The sequence below is a fragment of the Pteronotus mesoamericanus genome, unplaced genomic scaffold (genome assembly GCF_021234165.1).
Source record: "Pteronotus mesoamericanus isolate MK-2021 breed Mesoamerican mustached bat unplaced genomic scaffold, CSHL_Meso_final scaffold_232, whole genome shotgun sequence".
In the NCBI taxonomy this organism is placed as follows: Eukaryota; Metazoa; Chordata; class Mammalia; order Chiroptera; family Mormoopidae; genus Pteronotus; species Pteronotus mesoamericanus.
Window position 1 is genome coordinate 7,086,479 of NW_026555311.1, and position 24,872 is coordinate 7,111,350.

The following is a 24,872-nucleotide window of genomic DNA, read 5'->3' on the forward strand; positions in this document are numbered from 1 at the left end:
GAGTCCCTATGTCATTTGTTCCCAGACTGCGTTCTGGTTTTGAATTTCTAAGAAGTCTAGAGTGGTGGAAATGATGGGATTTCAAAAAGCTGATTGAAAATCATTCACATGAAAATGTTTAGGCCTATCTAAAATGTTGAGTATCTTTACTTTTTGTCAAGAACTTTATCAACACAGAAACATCACATGCAGACTGGAAATGCTGGAATTGTAAATGTTTAATAAACTCTTGAAAATAAACTAAGAACAACTTGGGTGACAAAATGTTTCATAACTTAGTTTTCATGGGAGAAACAATAAAGGATTTTTTTGTTCGTTTTGTTTTGGAGGAGAGTAGTATTGAGACCTCAGTTCCAGCACTTACCAATTAACTCTACACCTCAGAAAATAACCTGCTATCTGTGGTTACCATTCTGCCTTCTGTAAAATGGGAAAAAATAATAGTGCCTGCCTGCTTCAGAATTGTACTGATGACTCTATGAGTTAATGTGTCAAGTGCTTAGAAATGTTCCTGGCATGTAGCAAGCAAGCAAACTATAATTACTATTTATTGAGTATTTATTGTGTGTTAACTGCAGTGGAAGGCAGCGTAGCCAGGATTTGGGACAAGTTAATAACCCTTTTCCCGAGCCTCATTGTCCTCTGTAAAAGGAGACTAGCAAATAGTTTGTACCTCCATAGGTAGAACTGATGATATGTCCCTAATGTTTTGTGATTAATGTAAATATTTAAGTTTAAGTCTGTTTTGTCATACCCTTTCTCACAAAAGTCCTAATGAATGTCAGACTTTTTGTCTGGCAGATTTTAATTCTTTATTTTGCGACTGGAAAAATGTGTATGTCAGCTTTACAGATCCAAGAAGCTAATTGAACATACAGGGTGTGTATTCAGTTCACTTAATGCACATTACATTATTGTTCTGGGAAAAGTTGATTCTGAATTTTTATTTTCTAGTTGATGAAGTAAGAGGCTTTGTATGGACTGCTGAAACTATTAATTTCCCTGAAATGTGCCTGTGGGTGGAAAGCAGTTGGAAGGGAATATACAAAAATGATAATAACCATATATAGGGTGATTTGTTTTTCTCATTTCCAAATTCTCTTAACTGCTATTTTCTACCTTAAAAGTGTATTAAATGTATTAAAACACATGTATTAATGTATTAAATATAATGTATTAAAATAATTCCTGGAGTTAGGAGGCACAGAATGGGCTATGTGAAGTTAATCTGTTTCTCGTTAGATATAAAGAAAGAGTCTTCACATGCACAGTGAAATCAAGTATTATGTATAAATTGGTTATATTTACTTATCACTTCTTTGATCCCCCTCAGAAAAGTTCAAGACATGTCCACTTCAGTTACGTTCATGGAGATAATCTACCTCATTCATACAAAGTTGTATTTACGTCTGCAAAGAGAAGAGAGGCAGCTGGTGGAAGCCGTCCTCCTGCCTTCGCCATTGTTCTCTAAGGCCCCAATTTGGTCTTGACCGTCCGTAAAGACAACAAATACCTTCTTCCGCTGTGGGTGATTGCTGGATGCTTAATTGAAAAAGATGGTCTGGAAGGTTTATGAAGTGTCCTATGCTGTGCGGGATTTGTGCTTCACACACATACTTGACTACTTTCCTCCTGTGAGCAGTAGGGCAGGTACTCAAGGGACACCACGGGACCGCCAGAAAGCGCCCTTCGTGTCTCTGCTCCAGGAGCAGCCTCGCTGGCTGACCTCCGTATGGCAGCAAGCGGTGTTTCCTTATTTCTCTTCTATCTTTTAATTTTTATTATTTCTTTTCTTTTCCTTTTCCTTCATGTTTATCCTCCTTGTTGATTCTTGGGTTTAGGATGAGAAACTTCAGAGGTCTTGAATGTACCTGTAGGATGAGCCTGTTTTTGGCACATGATGTAGGCAGTGCCAAACTGTCTCTCTTTTGTTCCACCTTTGAGGAAAGAGAGAGTTGGAGAAATGTGGAATAATTGTTTCTAGATTCTCAGAACCACAGGGACTGCCTTAGCAATGACACCAGACCTTCCATGAGATCATCAAGCCTTGACATGCATGTCTGTCTCTGCTGTTTTCCTCTGTGGAAGGTATTAATGTAAGACCAAATATAAGTTGAGGTTTCTTCCCAAACTTATTCCTCAGGAAAAATAGTAGGGAGTGTCCTTAAAAACCTGGTTCTTTCATTAATACTTATTTTGAATAACCTTCTTTTGTTATTGTTTTATATTTTTTGATTGATTATTAACCTTTTATTATTATACCACTTAACAGTGGAATAAATTATTATTGATCATTAGCATGTGTATGAAAATTGTGGCGGTGGTGGTTTTGATTAAATTTGTTGGACTTTGTTTTTAAACCCCTTCCCACTTTTTTCCTTCAGAGCAGTTCTTGAGCATCAATCAGTGTTTGGTGGTTTCTTCTAGAAAGTCTTTTGCTTCATTTATTTTGGTTGCTAAGTATGGAGTTCCACCAGAAAAAAAATACTTGTTATAAAATTAACAAGTATTGCAAATTAATAGGCTATGCAAATTAAAAATCTGTGGTACTGGCACAACGAGGCCTTGACTGGTGTGGCTCAGTTGGTTGGGTGTTGTCCCTCAGAGCAAAGGGTCGTTGGTTAGATTCCTGGTTCAGGGCACATGCCTGGGTTGCGGGTTTGGTTCCTGGTCGAGGCAACTGATCATTATTTCTCTCCATCTCTTTCTCTCCCTTCCCCATTATCTTTCTAAAAAGAAAGATGTTACGATCATGTGGAGGCAGATAGGAGTCTGACTTCTGGAATGAGGAGTTCCACTGTTCTCTTCCCCAGAAATTAGTGAAAACTATTTAAAAACCCCAACCATTTGAAGCCTATGGAAATTGCTTTTATCTGGGTGATTCAAAATCATAATTCTTCTCTGAGCAGTTCTTATCTTGGCCTTTCTAGCAGATGGGCTTTACATCCAAAATAAGACTAGCTTCTTGCCTACTCATTTTATCTTCAAATCCTCCTTTATAGTAGGATGAAATGTTAGAAGTTGAAATCTTCTTTGTAGTTTCTGTGATTACTTGTTCTAGAGGTTTTCGGATCTGAAACACATAGTGACCTGCAAATGCGAAGTTGCAACACCCAGTCCTACAGCTATGAAGCCTCTTGCCAGTCCCTGGTCGATGTCCGCGTCCAGCTGTTTGGTTGAGGGTGGCGAGTACTCCGCATACCGCAGGCCCCCGCTGGGTGGCGCTGCCAGCACAGGCAGCCATGGTAGTGCAGCTCAGGGATACGTTCTCCGCCTCGGTGCCCTGTTGTTTTATATATTTTGTGGACTTCCTGGAGCAGTTTTAGCCCTCCTCTCCAGCTGTCAATATCCGTCACCAGACTGGTACATTTGTTACAGTCGATGGACCTCATGACACATCTTTGTCACCCATAATTTAGTTTACATCAGGATTGTACATTCTGTGGGTTTTTGACAAATGTATCTGCCATTATAGTATCACACAGAATAGTTTGACTGCCCTAGAAAATCCTCAGTGCTCTGCCTGTTCACCCCGCCCTCCACCCTCACCCCCAAGCCTGGCCACCGTTGCTTTTTTTACTATCTCCCTAGTTTGTCTTTTCCAGAATGTCACGTAGTTAGAGTTATATCATATGTAGCCTTTTCAGATTGGCTCCTTTTTCCAACATGCCTTTTCATGGCTTCCTTGCTCATTTCTTCAGTATCCCATTATCTAGATCTACCACAGTTTATTCATTTGTCTGCTGAAGGACTTCTCAGTTGTTTCAAAGTTTTGACAAATATGAATAAGGCTGCTATCAATATCTGTGTGCAGGTTTTTGTGTGAACATAGGTTTTCAACTTATTTTGATAAATACCCAGGAGCGTGGTTGCTGGATTGTATACAGTAAGGGTTTATTTAGTTTTGTAAGGAACCACCAAATTGTCTTCCAAGGTTTCTGCACTGTTTTGCATTCTCACCAACAGTGAGGGAGAGTTTCTGTTGCTCTGTATTTTCACTAGTTTTCCGTATTGTCAGTGTTTCAGATTTTGGCCACTGTAATAGGTCTGTAGTGGTTTTAAATTGCATTTCTCCGATGACATATGATGTAGGGCATTGTTTTATATACTTATTTGTTAGCTCTCTATCTTCTTTGGTGAGGTGTCTGTTCTGATCTTTGGCCTATTTTTTGATCAGGTTTTCTTATTGTTGAGTTTTAAGAGTTCTTTGTGTATATTGGGTAACAGTCCTTTTCCAGATACACATTTTGCAAATATTTTCTCCTAGTATATGGCTTGTCTTCTCATTCTCTTGAGAATTACTTTATTTTGAATAACAAAGTATTGCTTGGATGAGATGTATGAAAAGCTGTTAATCAGTGCAAGTTTTATATGCTTATTGAGATTACTTGATAGATTTGGCTTAAAAATTTTAAGGTAATTGAATACATTTAGTAATTATTCCTAGGAGTATGACACACGTGAGCAAGCCTTGTAACAGTCACCTGGTGAGCAGCATGTGAGTGTCTGTGTTGCGGTAATCACAAATAGATTCCCGAAGGATAAATGGGGATGAGCGCTGTCCCAGTGTTGTGTGAGTGAGTGCTTGCAGTTTGCATATAATTTCCAGACTGCTTTTCATATGGGATCCAAAGTGTTGTTTCTCAAGCCTGCAGTGGTGGGAGCAAGGCTGGCATGCTCTGGAGTACTGTGTTGATCACTGAAAAGGTGACTTAAGTGAAGTGGTTTTGTGACACGCTGAAGATAATGATTATGTTTGGAGTGGTTTTATTGGGGGCGGCGGGGCTTGTTTTCAAATTGTTTTTATCATTACCTTTTCAAGGTCATGTCTTCTCTGTAGTTGCTTGATTTTGACATCTATGGTACATTCTAGGAATTTCTTTCTCACTAGATGAGACATTATGTGTAATGACTTTTTGTATGGGGGAGTTTATGTGCTTGAAAGTAGGCCACCTGACACTTGGAAAATTGACTGGGCAGGGACAGCATTCAGATCCCTCTTTTATACTTTTTTAAGTCTTATTTTGACATTTTTATTGTCTTCTTTAAGATACCTTTTGAAGAACTGTAAATTGTTGAATCAAATGTTTATTTGTACTTTTGTTTTTCTATAGGATATTGTACCTGTAGATGCCTCTTATGAAGTAAAAGAACTGTATGTGCCAGAAAATAAACTTCATTTGGCAAAAACAGATGCAGAAACATTACCAGCATTGAAAATTAATAAAGTAAGTGCTTTGTTGCCTTATAAATAATCACTGGTCTGTAAAAGTTGTAGCTTTGTTGTTGTGTTTGAGGGCGCGGTTAACTGTGGTGTATATCTCAATTTCCAGGGTGGGAGATGTGTCTGATTTGTAAAACCATATTTCCAAAATACTATGGCTTTGATTTTCTTTTAGTCATACTATTTATTTATTTTTAAACATCTAAGAACAAAGATTGTACAAGATTTTTAGGCTTATCAGAATACCTGGGTTCTAAAAGGTTGAGGAATACTAATCTGTAATAATTAATTGAAAATTAATAATCAATTTAAAAATGATTTTTTTCTTCTTTGCTTTAAACATATTTTCTAATTCCCCTAACTAAACTCTGACTCTTCCCCTTCTTATATTGCGAAGAATATTTCTGTTGTATATCTTAGCTCTAATGATATTATTAGGTATTTTCCCAATAAAAAACAGCTTAAACTAGATATGATGACAGCAGAGATTATAATTTATGTTTCAAATAGAGAATTTTAAATCATATCGTTAGGTACACTCTAAAAACAGACAGGAATTAGAACCTGGACTAGAAGAAGAATGATAATGAGTGAATATGAATCAGGTCAGTCAGACTTTACAACTCAGAAAGACAGTACCCTTTTCTAAATGTGAACTTTCCTTCAATGCAATGGTTTATTCTTCTTAACAGCAATATGAAAAAAAATTAATTAAAAACTTCATGTTAAGTCAGGTAACATTATTAGCTTGGGCTGCCATAACAAATATCATAGACTAAATGACTTAAACAGCAGAAATTTAGTTTGTCACAGTTCTGGAGGTTGGAACGTCCAAGGTCTAGATGCTGGCTGACTTGGTTTCTGGTGAGGCTCTCTTCTGGCATTGAGGACATCTGCCTTTTAACGATATCCTCAGAGGGCAGAGAGAGGGACCTCTGGTGTTTCTTCTTCTCCTTATGAGGGAGCCAACCTGTTGGATTAGGACCCACCCTTATGACCTCATTTAATCATTATCACTTCCTCATAGGCCATATCTCCAAATACACTCACATTGGCGGTTAGAAGTTTGCCATGGTTTTCAGGGGGACATAAACGTTCAGTCCATAATAGATACTGTCTAGATTGGATTCTGATATAGACAAATAGTGGCTATGGTCAAAGGTGTAGGAAACAACTAAGTTGAAAACTCGACATGAAACAATTTGGTGCATGAATATAATTTTTTCTGTGAACTGCAGAAGAGGAATTTGATTTTTCAGTGGAACACGTTGGCCAACCTACTCTGGAAATAAATAGTAAGCAACATTTTACTACATACCACTCAGCCAGGTGCTTCATCTTTTCTCATTGGGAACCTCTGTTATATAGTACCTAGTTAAAAATGAGCTTGCTCCACTTACATTTATGCTCTGCAACCTGTTAAAAATACAAATTCTTGTACACTACAGCAAACAATCACAAACTGGGAGGTGAAGCAGTCTTCATTTTAACAAGCCTTCCAGTAGTTTCTTATGCATATTAACATTGGAGAACCCCTGATTTGAGAGATGCTATCCTTATTGGAAATGCTTGTAGGCCTAATGTTATTTAAACTGATTAGAAGAAATGTGTATTTTTCTAGTGCCCTTATTCTCTATTAGATTTGTATAATCTGTAATCAGTCTTGAGATGTTTGTTTCCATTACTTTCAAAATTAAATTCCTGAAGGCCATTACTGCTTTTGTTCACAAGTACATGACATAGAAAATTCTCCTTTCTCGTTTACTAGGTGGATATGCAGTGGGTGCAGGTTTTGGCAGAAGGGTGGGCCACCCCACTGAATGGCTTTATGAGAGAGAGGGAGTACTTGCAGTGTCTTCACTTTGATTGTCTTCTGGATGGTAAGACATTTTACATTCAAAACTACATTGAGTGTGGAAGAGATATTACACTTTGCAGGGATTCATTACTGTTTATATAGAGTAGTAGTACCATTTGAAGACTAAGTTATAGCAATACTGGACACTTTACGTGGATAGTAAGATCTGTTTTCCACATTTCGTTTCCCCAGTTGTGGTGTATTTGTGGGGGGGGGGGATGGAAGGAAAGCCTGAGGAGTGAAAATGAACTTCAAAAACAAATAGTTTCCCTGTGCATTTCCACCTGATCATTTTCATCCCCCCGAAAAGCGCACATACTTTCTCAGTTTTGCTCTCCCGCAGCTCACGCTTACCAGGTGTTCTAATAGGGCGTCGGGGAGTCTGAAGGTAAGGAGGCCTGAAACAGGTGGTTAAAAGGGTGGTTCTTCCTGTTCTTTTAAAACACTAAAACAAACAAACAAACAAACAAACAAACAAAAAACCAAAAAGTGCCAAAGAAATTGATGTTCAGTATATTGTAATTACAATCTAGCTACCTTAAACTTTGTATACTGTTAGTAAGATTAATTTATTACCTTAAAGAAAATATTGTTAAATGTCACAGAACCCTACTAAATTGCTCCCATGTCCTTCTGTTATTATGACTTTTTAAAACGGGGGAGTGAAATATGTATTAGAAAATGTAATTTGTAATCATTCTTCTCAAGAAATTTTATTGCGAGAACATAAGGATTAAATATTGCTTTTTGATTTTCTTCCTCGGGACTCATGGTAAATTAGCCTTTGTGGGCTGCATCCTGGATAATAATTTAGTCTTGAATTTGGTGGAAATCTGTATACTAATTATCTGTTTTGTACTATACCTGGTGGTGGTAATTTTAAAATAGTCAAGCAGTTATCAAAGAACTCATGCCATGATTTCCCGCAAAAGTATTGTTTCTATTTGGTATGTGAATAAGGTCCACATAGGAATTTGAAAGTGCATTTTTTCTAATCTGTGCACAATGAGTAGGGAAAAAACTTTTAGAGCCTGAAAGGTTGGGAACCGAGAATGTGTCTTTAGTCTCAGTGGAACATATTTTGGTTTAAAAGGAGCACAGATTACTTACTGCCTTTGTTTCTTGGCCAGTGATAGCTGACATTGGTTCAGTTTTGATTAAAAACCAAGAAACAAAAAACTTTCTGGGTGGTGGTGTCTTTTTGTCTCAAGGATATCCAAGTATACTCAAGTATACTTAACCAACTTGCCACTCAAAAGGTAATTATCAGCAAGGATTTAAACTTTTCCTGAAAAATTCCTGAATCATAGTTCTTTGTCTTACTCATATATGGGAGGTATTCAGTATGTTTTTGGTGATGTTAGGCTTAACTAGTTGATTTTTCCTTGTAAAACAGGTTTTTTTTTAAGCTTCTGTGATTCTATACAATAGTTTTTCTCCAAAAGACAGTGTCATGAATTCTTTTGAGTATTGCTATGTACATTGTTGATTTTCTTAATTTCTGCTGGTTTTTTTTTTTTTAAACCTCTGTTGCTTGTTCCGTGTCCTGATTTTCTGTGCCAGGCACAAATTGAACACTCCGAGGGTCCACAGGAGTGAAAGGTGGGTGCGTAAGGCCTGCTGAGTAACCCGTGCTGTGTGTTCTTTTGTGCCCTGCAGGGGGTGTGATTAACTTGTCAGTGCCTATAGTTCTGTCAGCTACTCAGGAAGATAAAGAGAGGCTGGACGGCTGCACGGCATTTGCTCTGATATACGAGGGCCGCCGCGTGGCTATTCTTCGCAACCCTGAGTTTTTTGAGCACAGGAAGGAGGAGCGTTGTGCCCGACAGTGGGGAACGACATGCAAGAACCACCCCTACATCAAGGTCCAGTACAGACATTGCTGCATTTTATCTTGATTTACAAATAATGTTTGTGCTGAAAATGTGGGCATTACCTGTCTGTTGACTATCCCATTGGAATTGTTAATATTTTGCAGAATCCAGACTGGATCTTAGATTAGTGTGATGCACATTTGGTCTTGTCATTGGGTCCAGATAAATATTTGGTCAACAACTCTTTAAGCATCTGCTCTACCCTGGGCACTGAGCTGGATGCTGGTGCTGGGAATATGGGGCGATGGGCATGGCAAGCACGGTCTTTATGCCCTTGGAGCCCTTCCCTTTAAGCGGCAGAGCTCACGGTAATCATTCGTGCCCGTGCAGTAGGACATGAGGTCAGGGTGCTGTGGGAGCCCATGGCAGGGTGGTTTTACCTAGTCAGGGTTTTTAATTGAACATTTTGTTTCCGGTATGAAAGCAGTGAAATATAGTTTCTCCCAAGTGCCTCATGCATTTTATGTATTATATGTGAAATGTTATCATGGAAGTCAAATTTCTGTCAGTTGTTAGGTGTTTTAAAGTTCACTCTGAGCATTAAAAGCAATGAAGTGAAATTATAGTAGCTTTATCTAGAAAATTTCTGTAACATCTGTTTAGATCATGGCAATGTGTTAAGTCTCATTTTATTGTCCATGAAGGACAAACGAGTGAAAACCTTTTAAAATAGAGGATGTATTTTCTCAGAAAATAAAGAGGTTTAACTTGTGATAGTGTCAGGCTTTCCTTCAACATTAAAATCCTATGGTTATTAGTAACAGGTAACAGTTTCCAAAACATGCTCATGTAAATTCTTCGAGCCACATAGGAAACCTGTAGGATGGGTGGCATGTCTGTCTCACACATGGAGAAAGACTCACAGGGGATAAATGTCTCAAGCAAAATTATGCAGCTGAGAGGCGAGATGAGGGTCTGGTTTCAGCCAAATCATTTTGGGCATCGAGGCCATCCATCTTCCATAATCATAGCAGACAGTAATTACTGGTATATGTGGAGCTTCATGTACGACGTAGCCTGTGCCACCACAGGGCACTTTTCACATGAATTTGGGAGAAGAGATGTTTATTTTTTAATCACCCAACGAATGTCAGTGCTCTTTATATTTTGTACCATTTTTCAAAGAGTGATCTGTAAGACTTCTTCCTGTTAGTTGGCACCTGGTGTGCATCCTGAGGCGCCAGGAGGTTTGGGTTGGAGGGAGCTGTGAGAACTATGGCGCTCCAGGCTTACGGAGCAGGAGGAGCAGAGAGTGAGTGTGTTTCAGAAATAGCTGGTTGTCGAGTGGGAGAGATGGCCTTGGAAAGATGGGGGGCTTACCATTCTTCCCTAAAATGTTAAGACTTTGTTCAGTCATTATACCAACTTACATGTAGTTATGTTTTTCAAACCACGTTTCTGGGTTTTGGTCCTTACAGGGACCCTGGGTGGTAGACAAAATGCTTTTGTTTATCCTGAAGAACCTTACCGTGGGTTCAACTTGCCCAGAGCTGCAGAGGTACCAGCTGGGAGTCAGGACGAGAGTCCATCTGAGGTCTTTGGTGTTCTTTTTACTACACCACATGCTGACTGGGAATGAATGGGTCACGGGCGGGTTTGGAGCGTGAGAGCATCACCAGGTAGTACGTTGAGGACCTCTTGGCCTGGTTGTCTTGTGCAGGATGTCCGTGTCCCACCTCCACTCCCGCCAGTACCATCCAGGTTATCCAGTTTTAAGGCTAGACTCTTGGACTCATCTCCTGGCTGGAATCCTGCTTCATCTCTTACCCACTCTCCTCCGTTCTCCTGAGAGCAGCCAGAGTGTGGCGTCTAAAAATATAAATCTGAGCATATCGGTTTACTCTTTAAAACTCTCCAGTAAGCTGGTCACTGTAATTAGAATAAAACCCAAGTTGCCAGACTGTGGCCTTGGTGATCCAGCCCTGGTCTTCTTACTCCTGGTCTGTCTTACTCTTCCTCTGCTCCTGTCCTTGCCTTAGCCTTTTTTGATCTTCTCTTGTCTTCCTGTTCAAAGACAGAAGCCTGCTTTGCTGCGCCAGGACTTTGTGGTTGTTGCCCCTCTGCCTAAAATACTTCCTTCTGTGACTGGTTCCTTTTCATCGTTTCAGGTTAAATGTCACCGTCCTCAACGAGACCTTCACTGCCTCCTTTTTCTTACATGTTACTCACTGTAGGCCTCTGGGCACTGCGTTCCATGGCCCTGTTTATTTCTCTGTAACATTTGATACCAGCTGATACTCCTCTGATTTCTCTTCTCTCTCTCCCCACTGTCACGTAAGCTCCATTAGAGGAAGATCTTTCTCTCTTGTTTTCTGCCACATTTCCCAGTACCTGGTGTGGCCCTGGCACAGAGCAATTACTCAGTAAATATTTATTGAATGAGTCATTTGGTGGATGGGGATGGACCTTCTTGTGAGGAAGACCAGGTAGTAAGGGACTGCAGCAGTTTAGGCACGTTGTTTGCATATAAGCGTAAACAGTCCTGGGAAAAGGGTGAGCCTGAGCAGCTTTGTGAGAGCAGATGCATCCTAGTAAACACTGTCTCTTCTTCCCAGTTTGAGGGAAAGAGGATGAGAGACGTTGTAAGAAATTTAAGGTGGTTTGGAGATTGGAAGGCATGATTTTGTGTCCAACTATATCATTATTTTAGTTGTTTAGAATTGGAGAACACAAAATAGAGGGTGACCCAGGGTTAAAAATTTTTCTGTTAAGCAACATATAACAGCAATGGAAAGAATGTTATTGTTACTTAAAAAGTCGTAATTATTCATGTTGGTTTTGTTTGTCTTTTTTTAAATGTAAGTTGTTTCACAAGTCCTTTGAGAAATTATAAAATATACTCTTAATTCTGTAGCATTTCCAATCCCAGTTCAGTTGTTAAGCTAAATAGATTTACCACTGACCTTGGGATGAAAGTAGACATTTACAGCTGTAGTTAGCTTGTGTGAGAGAACTCTTTTTACTTATGTTCTCTTGGTTTCTGTTTAAGACAATTATTTTCTTTTTCTTCCCATTAGATGGTTATGGAACAAGGAGATTGGCTGATTGGAGGAGATCTTCAAGTCTTGGACCGAATTTATTGGAATGATGGTCTTGATCAGTATCGTCTTACTCCTGCTGAGCTAAAGCAAAAGTTTAAAGATATGAATGCTGGTATGGCACAGATCTGATTATCTAATACGGGACTACTTGGGGTTTCTGCCTGACAGGGAAAATTCTAGAACATTTTTTGCAATACTTAATGTAAAACAGAATGATGAGTAAAGGTAAATGTGGCATCTGGAATATGTAGGGAAAGGTATAATTTGATCTAACATTATTTTGTATACTGTGTGGAAGATAGATGGTAGTAACAAATTGATCTTTTACTTGTTCATTCTAAAACTCACCTGTTAAAGATGAATAGTACTATAGAAGAGAAATTTAAAAAGAAATTTAATTTGATTTTAGAGAGAGAGAGAAAGACAAACATCAGCTTGTTGTTCCACTTATTTATGCATTCATTGGTTGATTCTTGTATGTACCCTGATGGGGATCAAACCCACAGTCTTGGTTGTATTTGGATAATGCTCTAACCAACTGACTACCTGGCCAGGGCTTGAAGAGAAAGAATTTGAAGAGCTCACTCATATCAATGTGTTTTATATATCTCAGAACATCTTATATGACTGGAATGTATCACTGCAGAAACTAGAGAGAACAACAGAATTTCCTGTTTGCTATTAATTCCGCAAATGTTTCTTATTCATCTTTATATGCCAGAGTACCAAGTACTGAGATCCAGGAGCTTACTTTGTAAAAGAGAAAACAGTAAACAAATAGAAGATTGTTGCAGAGTAGGTTAATAATGATTTTTTTTATTTCTGGATTATGATGAAATGGAACAGTAAGAGCAGAGAGTCTGTAGATGCTGTTCTTTGTCATATTGTCTTGTATATTGCAAAGTACTCCAGGACAGACTTTTTTATATCCAATATCTGCCATTCGCAGGTCTTTTATACAGAGGTGGGTAAATGACGTGTTTACACTAGTGCACCCATACCCTGTCTCTCCCTACTCTCACAAGTTTAGGGTGCCATGTAAGGGAACAGCATTCATTGTTAGATTTTGGGAGACTTGTTTTAAAATCCAAAGAATTCAACGCATCTTAGAATTATGCTACTAGTTAATTCTCACCCTCTACAGAAATATTTAAGCCCTGGGCTTTAGTGCTTCCTTTTTTCTTTTTTCTTTCTTTCTTTTTTTTTAATAATATATATTTTCTGTGTAGGAATCAGGCAGAGATGGCTGAGAAAAGTCAGGTGAATGGGGTTGCTTTAGGAAATAGCTGGCCATCAAGCCATATTTGTTAACCAGAAGCTTCCTCCCAAGTGAGTCTGGGAACCAGGGCAAGAACGCTCATTTCATCAGCTGTGTTCGGCGTCTCTGAACCCCAGATCCTGGCAGTCATTTGGGGTCCTGTGTACAGTGTTCCCCTGCTTCACCACCTAGTAGTTATGTGGTTGTAGGAAATTGCTTTCATTTCCAAGGTTCACTGTCCTCAGTTGTAAAAGTGAGGATAATGATGGTACCTAATATATGGCATTTTATTTAAAAAAGTGAAATAAGATGCTTAAGGCACTGTAAACAATACCTGGCACATCATAAGAGGTTCAGGTCATAATTTCTGTTATGTGAGTCTGAAGCTAGGCTTCTACGTGTTTTTGTGAAGGTTAGAGAAAGAATATCTGTTTCTTTTTAAGCTTTACTGTAGTATGCTGCTATTTAACTTGATAAGATCAAGAACTGGAGGCCACACATTCTTCAGAGCCCCACAGCTCCCGCCCAGCCTGCCTGCTTCATTCACATTTCCTGCTTGGTTCCTGTAAGGTATTTGAGTATAGGATTTCTTACCTAAAGCTCTTCCAAACTTGACTCTTTTCCTCTGAATTTGTAGCAAATATTTGGCTTAAATGGCTTGTGCAGGAATTTCTCTGAATGCTGCACTTGGTGCTTGCCTATACAACAGCTTATTTATCTTGTTTCTTCCTAACATTTTTTTGGCCTAGTCACAGGGGAATATATCACGCTTTATGTGAGTGAGTGATGCGCCTCACTCTTTTGTCAGTATGTGACAAGAAACTGCCTTAGGACAAAAAGTCATCTCCCATCCTTCTCTTCCAAGCAGGAAGTGCTTTGGATGCTGCCATGTACAGGTACAGTGTTCGGAGCTCTGGCAGTCCCTTTATATTCATGAGAACGGTACACTGAGTTTCTGGTCCAGCCCTGGACTCTTCTACTTCAGGATTTCTTACTCAAAGACCTAACACATGTTTGAGTTATTTAAGGCACTTCATATTTGGTCTTCTTTTATTTGCAACCAGAAGCATCCAGTAGATTTTTTAGATATAGACTTCTCTCTTTTTTCTGGTGAATAGGAAGATGTTAAATGGAGGACTTGCTGAGACGACCTCATGTACTTTCATTTTTTGCCAAAATTTGAATTCATATTTAAAATTTATGTTAGTAAATTAATTGTTGGCACTGTTGAGGAGTCTTATCAGGGAATTACCATTCATAATTAGAGACTTTAATATTACATCTGTTTTACACTCTTCTCATTGGGCCAAACATTTTAAATCAGTTAAGAGAATTTATTGCATAATGAGTGATTGCAGCTTTGTTTAAAGTAGCTAAGAGCCAGTTATTAGCTTTATATTAGACAACAAAGATTGTGGAATGTTATTTTATTTACTTTTCCATTTTATACTAAGGCAAATAAACAACAGACTGAGGCGTTTTCTTTGTAGTTCTTGTCTACTCTTAGGAAGCCAATAATAAATCATCTGCTGATGTGTATGAAACAGTTCAAGGGAGAGAACACAGGGAATATTTATTTATTTTCTTTTTCTTTTATCGAGGTCCCCCCCCCCCCGCCTTAATTCCTTCTCTTTCTCCTTTCCTAGTGTTAGAAGAAGAACTTTGATTACCCCTTGTGCACATTGATATGATCAGTTTTGTTGTTCTGACCATTCTGTAGCTGGAAGGATTGAGGGTCTTTAGAACTCACATCAGTGGCTGCAAGGTGACACAGTTAGAGATGGTAGGTTCTTTCAATCACTGGTGGTTGATCACTGTCTTGGAAAGAAAGAATGAATTTCCCTTAAGCCAAGTAAGAGCCAGTTAGTACTTATTACATACAGAACACTGGTTTCCTGCCAGGTTACAAAGGAAAAAATTGACATAATTTCTTTCAAGCTAGTATGTGGTGGTAGCACAGTGTTGAATAAATCTAAGAAAGCTTTTAGAGCTGTTGAACCAAAAGTAGATTTTAAACAAATGGATAGAGACATTAGATGACTATCTTTGGCAAAGTTGGGAATGATATGTGGGAAGTCTGGAGCCAATGCAGATAGTTTGTCTATGAAGGCATGAGACTTTCTTAGCGTAAATGTCACTGAGCTGGGGATAGTGTGATCTGAGGTTAAGTGAGGAGAGACTGTCAGTGAAGTCAAAGCACACTCAGATGAGGCTCCGAACATAATTTAACAAAGTAAGTGTTTAAGGAAGGGTGGTCAGGGTGGAGGGAATGCACAGAAATGTTGCTGCATCCGGGGACGAGCGGTTTTGGGCAGTGTTACCACTCCCGAAAGGGCACAGGAAGGAAACTGGTTCTGGAGCCTGGTAACAGGAGCTGCGGCTGTGAGGAGGAGCTGCAGGACAGAAGCTACTTGTAGGGGATGTAGGCACAGCCAGAATCACAGTGCCGAGGCAGCATGCGGATGGCGCATGGGCTCCTGTGGATGCGGCCTCCCTCCACCTCCTGGTTGTCTGCTACAGGCTCCCATCTCGAGGCAGGACAGGGCCCCCACCCCCAGGCGCGCACACAAATGCACACGCAGGCACAGACAGAATTGATGGGAAGCGGCACAGAGCCCAGTTGGCAAAAAGCTTTACAGTCCACATTTTTAAATTTTAATTTGAAAGCATTTCCAGTCTTAAGAATGAAAAAATGTCATTGCTGCATACTTTGGGGTGTAAGGGTACCTATATGTGAAGAATTCTAATTAATATATTTATATTTACTCAAGCGGCCTATCTATGTCTTTCTGAATTTTTTGTCCTTACAAGCAGTTTAAGTAAAAGAAATACTGGTAATTTATGACAGTCCAGAGAGAGGCAAGGAGATCAAAGTCTTCCTTCCAGTTTTGTCCAGAAAGCTCCCACGAAAACAAACATTACATGGGCACATGCTCATAACCCCCCACCCCCCAACAACTCTAGAGTTATTGTCAGTACTCTTCTTGTTTAGCTACTATATTGATTGAGGGAAAGCAGAAAATGCCTGTTTTTAGAGTGTTGGGGTGGAAAATGTGGCAGATATTAAAGCTCAAGTAGGACTGGAAGAGCAGACTTATTAATTACTACTGTATGTAGGACATTTTTACAGAGAAGAAGTTGAAAGCAGGGAAGCAGGAAGATGTTGTAATTCTGGGTTTAGTGGTTGGGATGCAGACCAGGGCTCTGACTGTGGGCTGGGGAGCTAAAGCACAGTTCTGAGAAATCTGGGGGAGGGGTGAGTAGAATGTTTCTTGCTCACCACCTTATTCCTTGCTCAAAACAGTCCTGCCCAGAGCACTGACGTTGCCCATGAGCACTCAGCTGAGAAATTGCAGAGCAAGGGTCCAACCCAGATTCTCTGCACGATGCCCCCCAGTGTTTGATGCTGTGATATTAGATTGGGCAGCCCTTGTCCTACACTATTCAGGGAGTCAGAGCCCACTCTCTTCCCACCGTCAGGAAATGCTAGTGGCCACTGTTGGCTTGCCCAGTCACACATCAGCACATGCTCAGAATTTTCTCCACTTTATTCTTCCCCTTCCACCTGCTGAAAAGGAAAGCGTCAGATCGTGCTTGTTTCCATGTGTTGACTTCTGGTCTAGATGGTGCCCAATCCAGAGGAAAAAGGGATAACTGTACTACTGGCTCTTCCTTTATGTAGACGTGAAATGTAGCAAAAGGAATGGGTTTGGGGGGCTAGACCTGTGTTTGGCCTGAGATGTGACAGTAATAGTGAAGGCAGAAGAAATGAGGGAATGCAGGGCAGTAATGAACAATATACATTGAAATGTTTTCAGTAATGTCTCTAAACTGCTGAATTGGAAGGTCAGGACTTAGAGATGCAGCTAACAGAAGCCATCTGTATGTGCAGAGTAATTGGATCCAGGTGAAGGGTAAGTTTCCTGAATGAGTATGTAGAGAAGGAATTTCACAGGACCCAGCAATGAACCCTGTTGGCTCTGAGAGGGACTACAAGATGTCAGAAACAGGTGATTACACCAAAAGGGCCAAGCAGAATGTAAAATGTCATACATACTTGATTAGAACTGTGTAAAAATTATGCAGAAGGAGAATAAGTAGACTATGCAAAAAACCAAAAACAGCTATATTGCATAGTGCATTTGTGGGTGATATTTTGCCCCAAATTTTCTTCACTGTTTCATGGTTTTTACCTAAAAAAAAAACAAAACAAAACTGTGAAGAGGCAGAAGAAATAGAAAAGGTTGGTGCTATGGTTAGCAGGCCTTGAGACTATGAGGACAGTGGGGTGTATATGTGTGTGTGCATATATATATATATATATATATATGTTTTTTTTTTTAAATGTCTGAAGTGGCAGAGAAGTAAGGAGCATTTAAAACAGAAAAGCGCCTTTTGGATTTGGCAGGAGTTTTATGCTACATGTCGGAGCAGGAAGGAATTGGTCGAATGAATGAATCCAGTCCTGTTCTTTTCTTCCATCACTTCATCCTTCACACTGTCACCAGACTTACCTTCTGAAAACAGAGATCTAATTATGTCCTGTTGCAGTCGAAGGAAGTACAATACTCCTCTGCACATGAATTTCTTTTCTAGTTTTCTAGTGAATGTTTGCTTCTCTTCCTCTGACTAGATTGTAAGCTTTGGAGGCCAGGGCCAGTTTCACTGTTGCCTCAGGACAGCATATCTAAAATGGAATTTTCCTCTTGTCCCAGACTAGCTTCTTCCCTGCCCCTGCCTGCTGTGGCCGCCATGCGGAGGCTGATGTGGGGAGGAAGACCAGTTGGAGGACATCTCTTGTGAAGAGGTGGTGAAGGGCTGATGTTGCATTGGTAGTGAAGAAAGTAGATCTGGTGAGATCCAGGGAATGTGCGATTCCTTGCCTGTGGAGGGCGAGGGCGTGGAAGGGCTCTGGGACTCTGGGATGGGTAATGGAGCTGTGCTCCCAGACGCTGGGGAGGAGGAGCAGCGGGGCGCATGAAGGCTGAGAGGAGTCCACCCCCAGGTGCCTGTGGGGCACTGAGAGGCGCCTGGAGAGTGGTCTGGAGCATAGGGGAGGATTTGGTCAGCAGGTGCAGATTTACTGGTCACTAACCTAGAGCCCTGCTCAGTGACGTCAGGCTTCTGGGGTCGGAGGGGGAGAGTGCTGAGGGAGAGGGTTGCCTGTCTTTATATTTGTCACAGTGTGACCCCCATTCACCAGTGCGTGGGTTGTGGTCTGTCACATGAGCCGGTCTGAGTCCTGGGGGAGGAATAGTTTACATGGGTGGAGGGAATGGAAGAGTTGGTGGAAGTTTTGTGTTATATGGAAATGAGGGAACATGTTCCTCAGCAATAGTCATCCTCTCATTTTGCTGTCTCTTCACTCTTCCCACTTACTCTGCTCTCCCCCACACCAGTCCTACGCAGTCCTATTGGACTAGTTTTCCGGAAGACACTACTGATTGTGGCTATATTGAACACCCGGGCACTTTTCCCCACCCCCTTCCTCCCAGTGTGTTTTCCTTGCCTCTCCCTTTCTCCTAGGCTCCAAGGGCCCTTCTTTTGCCTCTGTAACTTGTTCTCTGAGCCCATACAGCTTATCTGGGTCACTTTTTCCACCTCTGTGACTTTCTAAATAAACTTTTGCTTGGAAAAAAAGAGGACATTACTGATTAACTCACAACCTTTGTTAGGTACACCGTGTCCTTTCTAACTGGCCTTTGCTATTTTATGTGATCATCCTGTGCCAGGTTTTATATCTGTCTTTGATGGATGAATGATCCTGTATTCCTCAGACACATCTCCGCTTTTGTGCATCCACATTTTCGCCCATGTCAGCTGGCTTGCTTGGAATGCTGATTTTACTTCTGTCACCCACATTTCATTTGCCTTTTTGGAGATCGGCAAACTATAGCCTGCAAACCAAACCTAGTTCACTGCTAATTTTTGTAAGTAAAGTTTTATTGGAAGACTGCCACACTTACTTGTTCATGCATTGCCTGTGGCTGTTTTTGCAATGCCGTAGGCTGCCGAAACCCCATTGCTTGCAAAGTCTGAACAGTTCCCTCTTGCTCTTGAAGGTAGAAGTTTGCTTTTATTCATGGTGTCAGCAGCTTTGCAGGTGCTTTCTATTAGTCAAAATTATAGAATATACCTGGTCCTTTCCCAGGAACAGAGGTACAGAGAGCTAGAAAGAAATGGAAATCATAAATGTTAATATTAAATTTCAGTCATCTTGTAGGTCATCGCCCGTTTTCAGACACAGGTGAAACCATGATCTTAGGTAAGGCAGTCTTAAACTAAGCTGTAAGGAATTAAAAGTGAAAAGGCAAATATTTTACTCTGATTATGGTAAGACAATGGGGGAAGTCACTGTTCTTTAGAAAATGGGGATGAGAGTATGAAACATTAATGAAAGTTGCTGTACGTATCCGTGGCCTCAGGTTCATAGTTGTCCGTTATTCTTTTATTCTTGATGGAAGAACATGTAATAGTGATGCATTGGGTTATGTTAGTTGGGACAGTACCCTGGGAATGTAGCTTCCAGTGGATTAGGTACTCCTACTATATTGTTCATTCCTGGAAGTTCTCTAGTGGGGAAACCAGATGGTAGGGATGAAAATACAGCCTGGAACTACAGTTAAAGCCATTTGTGTAATTCATTGATAAATAATTACAAGGAATTGAAAAGACTAGAAGTTGAAGAAAGACCTGGGTCTGTTGGCAAGAAAAAAACTAGGCAAACAGATCAAATGGTCATTGGAATTTTGAGTGCAACTGATAGTAAGGAAAGAATTCTACCTGGAAGACATCTTGGCAGTAAAATCCTTTATATGTTTCTAAGGTGAACTTTTAATAAGTCATCCATCTTAACTTTATCTGTTAAATGTTCAGTGTGGAGCTAGATTAATTCTTTTTGGGAAGAAAGCCTAGGTAGATAAATTATTAGGATCTGTGAAATACGTGTATTCAAGACAGAATTTATTTTTTATGTTTCCTTTTGCACATCCTGTCATATAAATATCCTGCTTAATGGTGATTTTACAAAATCAGATTTGACCTGATTGAAGTCTGGGAATGTAGTCACGATACACCTGAGATGTATTAACCAAGGGTCATGTTCAAAGATAGACTCCTGTTCCTGATTAAAGGGGACACAGGCTGTGTATCCAGCACAGAGCTAGCACACCCTCACCTTGGAAACGCTCGCTATGAGTATAGTTCGTTCTGAAGTGGACCTTGAGTCACCAGTGGAACAGTGGGTTTAATTTCCTGCTAGGAGTTTTTACGGGGCAGGGGGTATATGTGTGTTTAAAGAATGAATTGTCTTAAGAAACTTCAATTTATTGAGTGTACCATGCATCTCACCATGCTGCGTACTTGATAGCATTTTATCTTCCTAACAGCGACCTTAGTATCATCCCCATTTCAAAGATGGAGAAAATGAAGATGGCTAGCATAGTCGTCCTGTGATATGAAACCATGAGTATTCTTTCTCGAAACAGAGCTTCTTCTGGTACCCTACATATGTCTCCTCTTTTGAAACTTGTTATTATGGAAAATTTCCAACATCTACTACTCAGACTTGTAAATAGAGATAATAGTATAACGAATCCCTATGTACCTCTATGCCAGAGTCAGTAATTATCAACTCGTGACTGCTTGTTTCATCTGGACCCCCACCCCACCTGCATGTTATTCTGAGGTATATCTCAAAGCCCATGTCATTTCATCTAAATATTTCAGTACATGTTTCTTAAGTGTAAAGATTTTATAGAAAAGCACAGCCATGATACCACTTATGCACCTACGTAATAATAATAGTTCTTCAGTATTATCTAGTAACCAGCCAGTGTTCAAATTTCTAATAATTTTATGGTAGTCACATTTATTTAGTTTGTTTGAATCAGAATCAAAATAAGAACTGTACATTATAATTGGTTCCTATATCATAATTTTTCACTCTTTTAACTTTTTATTTTGAAATAATTTTAAATTTCAAGAAAAATTGCAAGAACAGTAATAAGAACTCCCTTACATTCTTAACCTAGATTGCATATAATTTTTTTTTTTTAAGAGAGAGGGAGGGAGAAAGAGAGGGAGAGAAACATTGGTGGGAGAGGGGAACATTGATGGGTTTTCCCTTGTATGCACTGCGACCTGGGACCGAACCTACAACCTAGGCATGTGCCCTGATTGGGAACTGAACTGGCGACTTTCTGGTTTGCAGGACAGAGCCCAACCAACTGAGCCATGTCGTCCAGGGTATGATTATTAACATTATGCTTTATTTGCTTTTCAGCCTGTTTGAAAGTTGAAGACATGATGCTTTACTACCCCTTAATATTTCTCAAAAATAAGGATAGTCTTCTCTTTAACCACACTATGCTCATCAAACTCAGGAAAATAATATTGATGTGCTATTAAATCTGTATATTTCACTCAAATTATGCCATTGTCCTAATAATGTTCTTTATAGCAAAACCCACAACAATAATAAAGTCTTCTCTTAGCCACCTTTCCTTTCTGGTTCAGGATCTCATTATCTTTCAGTCTGAAACAGTCACTTCGTCTTTGTTGTGTCTTTTATAAGTCATTTATTTATTTAAAAAAACTTCAAAAAATTTTATTTATTTACTTTTAGAGAGGGGAAGGAAGAGAGCAAGAGAGGAAGAGAAACATCAATGTGTGGTTGTATTGTGTGAGCCCCCTACTGGGAACCTGGCCCACACCCAGGAAAGTGCCCTGACTGGGAATTGAACTGGTGACCCTTGGTTCACAGGCTGGCACTCAGTCCTCTGAGCCACACCAGCCAGGGCTGTAAGTCATTTATTTTGTTGAATGTCTCAGTTTGGCTCAGGTTACTTATATTTGATTGGGAATACTGTAGGAAGCAGTGCTGAATTCCCTGTGCATTGTATTTGGTGGCTCACAGTTTTGATTTGTCTTACTATAAATGAGGGTAACCTTTTTTTAAGTTAACTTTTATCACTTAAGATTGTGTTTGCCAGGGTTTTCTGCTGTAAAGGTAGCAAATTATTTTGTACTCGCTAACAGTTAAGTTTTAGCACACTACAAATACTGCCAAATGGTGAATTTCTAATTCCATCATTCGTTTTACATTTATTAGCTGACTTTTCACCATAAGTTAGAATTTCCACTTCTCCCCCATTGGTTTATTTTCATCTGTTTTATTTTTCAGGGACTCACAGATTCCCGTTTTGCTCAGCGGGTTACTATCCATTACTCTTGCTTACTTTGATGTTTAGCTTGTTCTGGGTTTGCCAGACGGGTTGCCATGTCCCTTTCACGTGTCCCCATTGTTCTTTGAGGACTTTCTTTCTTTATGATACAGAAGATGTTTCAGCAGCTCTTCAAACAACTTCAGTGTCGTTTCATTATAATAATGAGATGTCACAGGAACTTAATGCTTACTTAAATCAATTAGCCTGTGGTAAGATTGGTTTCATGATTCGTCATTTCGTGGAAGGTTGAAGAGCCTGTTAACGACATTAAGTGAGGATGTGCTGTACTCTCCTTGCCTTAGCCCTAGAGTCAGCCACTTTGCCAGGGAGCCCTGATTTATATAAGTGGGGAATGGTAAATACTGTTCTAAATAGAATGCAAAATTTGGGCTTTATTGTTGCTCATTGCCACGGCATAGTTGCTTATAGGACATTTCAGTGGACAGAGCTAAGCAATATACATTTGCACATATATTCATAAACTCACACACATTTGTATCTCTCTCTGTATTCGTCCATCTAAGTAGCTGAAAACCATGAGGTCATAGTATTTTCAATTATAACCCAATACCACATAGTCTGTTCTAGTCTGTCTTCTTTCTGTGTTTATGCCTTCCTTCTCCTGTGGTAACAGTCCTGGCTCCCGTTATCCTTGATATATTTACCTATTTGCTGTACCTCCCTGTACGTAAGCAGTCTCCCTATCAGACGGGCTCTCTGCTAGGCCCCGGCCTGTTGGCCTGCACCGTGTCGGTGCCTGCTTGGTCCTGGTGCAGCTGGCTTGTGCTGGGCCAGTTTCTTGTTTCTTCCCCATGGTATTGTGCAAGCCTGGACCATCCCACCTCTCTCGCACCCCAAACCTTCCCAGCGGTGCAGCAACTCACATCAACCCAGGAGGAGGATTCATTAATACTTATTAAGTGTCTCTGTTTATAAACAAGGTGGTTTATAAAGAATGGGCAGCATAAAGTGAAGGGAGGGGAGGTGTGAGAACTAAGCTGAGGGAGTGATGAGATTTAGGCCAGAATCATCATATAGCAGGTTAAGTTCAGGCAGCAATCCCCTAAGTGGAGGAATATTAGTATTCATATTAATGTCAGGAGAAGGTTATAGGAACGTCATTCTTCATCTGTTCTTTTTTGAAGAACTGGATTATAGTGGAGTCACAAAGTAAAATTGCTTCTTGATCTTGGAGAAAGGAGTTCTAGAGTTCTACTTGATGGTCAGAAAGGGTATTTTGGAATCTTTTCATATCATAGAAAACAAAATATGAAGTGAATTCAGAAGGATAGGAAAACTTTCACGTCTGTACCCCTCTTCCCATCTTTTAAAAGCAAAAATGCTCATGTATCTATATCAAGTCTTTCTTCTTTGTACCTTATGTCATATAAGTTATTTCTTGGATGAAAACCAGCCTTGTTCATGTATAAAAGGTAACTTGAGGAACTTCAAAGCATAATGCTGTAAATCTTGGAATATCAGAGAATGCAACCAAAAAACCCTGGTCAAGTAGGGTACCACAGTTTTTCTCCTGTGCGTTTTGTCATGGGATAGAAGAAGGTTACAATGGAGAAAAGATTGGAGAAGATGTGGTACTACTTGTCTTAAAATTGCTAGGAAAGGGGAAGATGTTCCTCTCTCTGAGTCAAGCTTGGACCAACACGGCATCGTGCTGGACCAGGTGTTGTGAAAGCAGTGTGACACAGGGCTCCTCGCCCTGCGTTGTCACTTGGCTCTGTGAAATTGCTCTATGACCTCAAAGAACCATGCCTTCTAAGAAAGGTCTAATAGCAGGCCCCACATAGGAATGAAGCCAGGGTTGTAAGCTGGAGATACGGCGTTAATCAGTCTCATTAAAATAGCAGTTTTCATCTTTGGGGCAATAGCAGTGGCCCTTGTAGGGGATGTTGGTGTTGCTCAACTATCATCCAAAATCCCAGTCTGGCATCACAAAGCCAGATAGGGTTCCAGTCAAGCAAGGAAATCAGTATAAATGATCATATTTGGATAGCAGGTAACTTTTTTGAATTATATATTTCTTTATCTTACTGTTTTCTTTTAATAATAAAGAAGTATCTTAGGTCCTATGGAAGGATTAACCTGATGGGTAGTTAAGGCATTGACCCAGAATTTACATCCACGTAAGCAGCTGAACCAGGATGTTAGGACCCGAAAGTCTTGACTTTCTTAACTATTCTTAAAGTTAAATTCTTAAGTTTCCCATGAATGCAGAAAGTAATTGTTATAAACCCATCACTGTTATATTACACGTTCTTAAGCATGTAAGATTTGTAAAGTAAAAATATAGTAGAAGTATAGATCATGTTGGCATGTTCAAAGCGGTGCCTTTTTTTTTTTTTTTTCTTACCAGTTTCTGGTTCTGAGAATGC

At 39.9% G+C, this 24,872-nt stretch overlaps 1 protein-coding gene and 1 pseudogene across 1 annotated transcript in view; one reads left to right on the top strand and one right to left on the bottom strand.

Moving 5' to 3' along the window:
* Positions 1 to 24,872, top strand: part of PAPSS1 (3'-phosphoadenosine 5'-phosphosulfate synthase 1) — an 88,337-nt gene that overhangs the window by 32,427 nt on the left and 31,038 nt on the right. The window contains exons 6-9 of the mRNA XM_054591646.1: positions 5,115 to 5,228; positions 6,993 to 7,104; positions 8,742 to 8,947; positions 11,974 to 12,109. Coding sequence (XP_054447621.1) covers positions 5,115 to 5,228; positions 6,993 to 7,104; positions 8,742 to 8,947; positions 11,974 to 12,109 — 568 coding nt within the window. The remainder of the gene's footprint in view (positions 1 to 5,114; positions 5,229 to 6,992; positions 7,105 to 8,741; positions 8,948 to 11,973; positions 12,110 to 24,872) is intronic.
* Positions 2,404 to 4,069, bottom strand: LOC129085210 (dnaJ homolog subfamily C member 15-like; annotated as a pseudogene).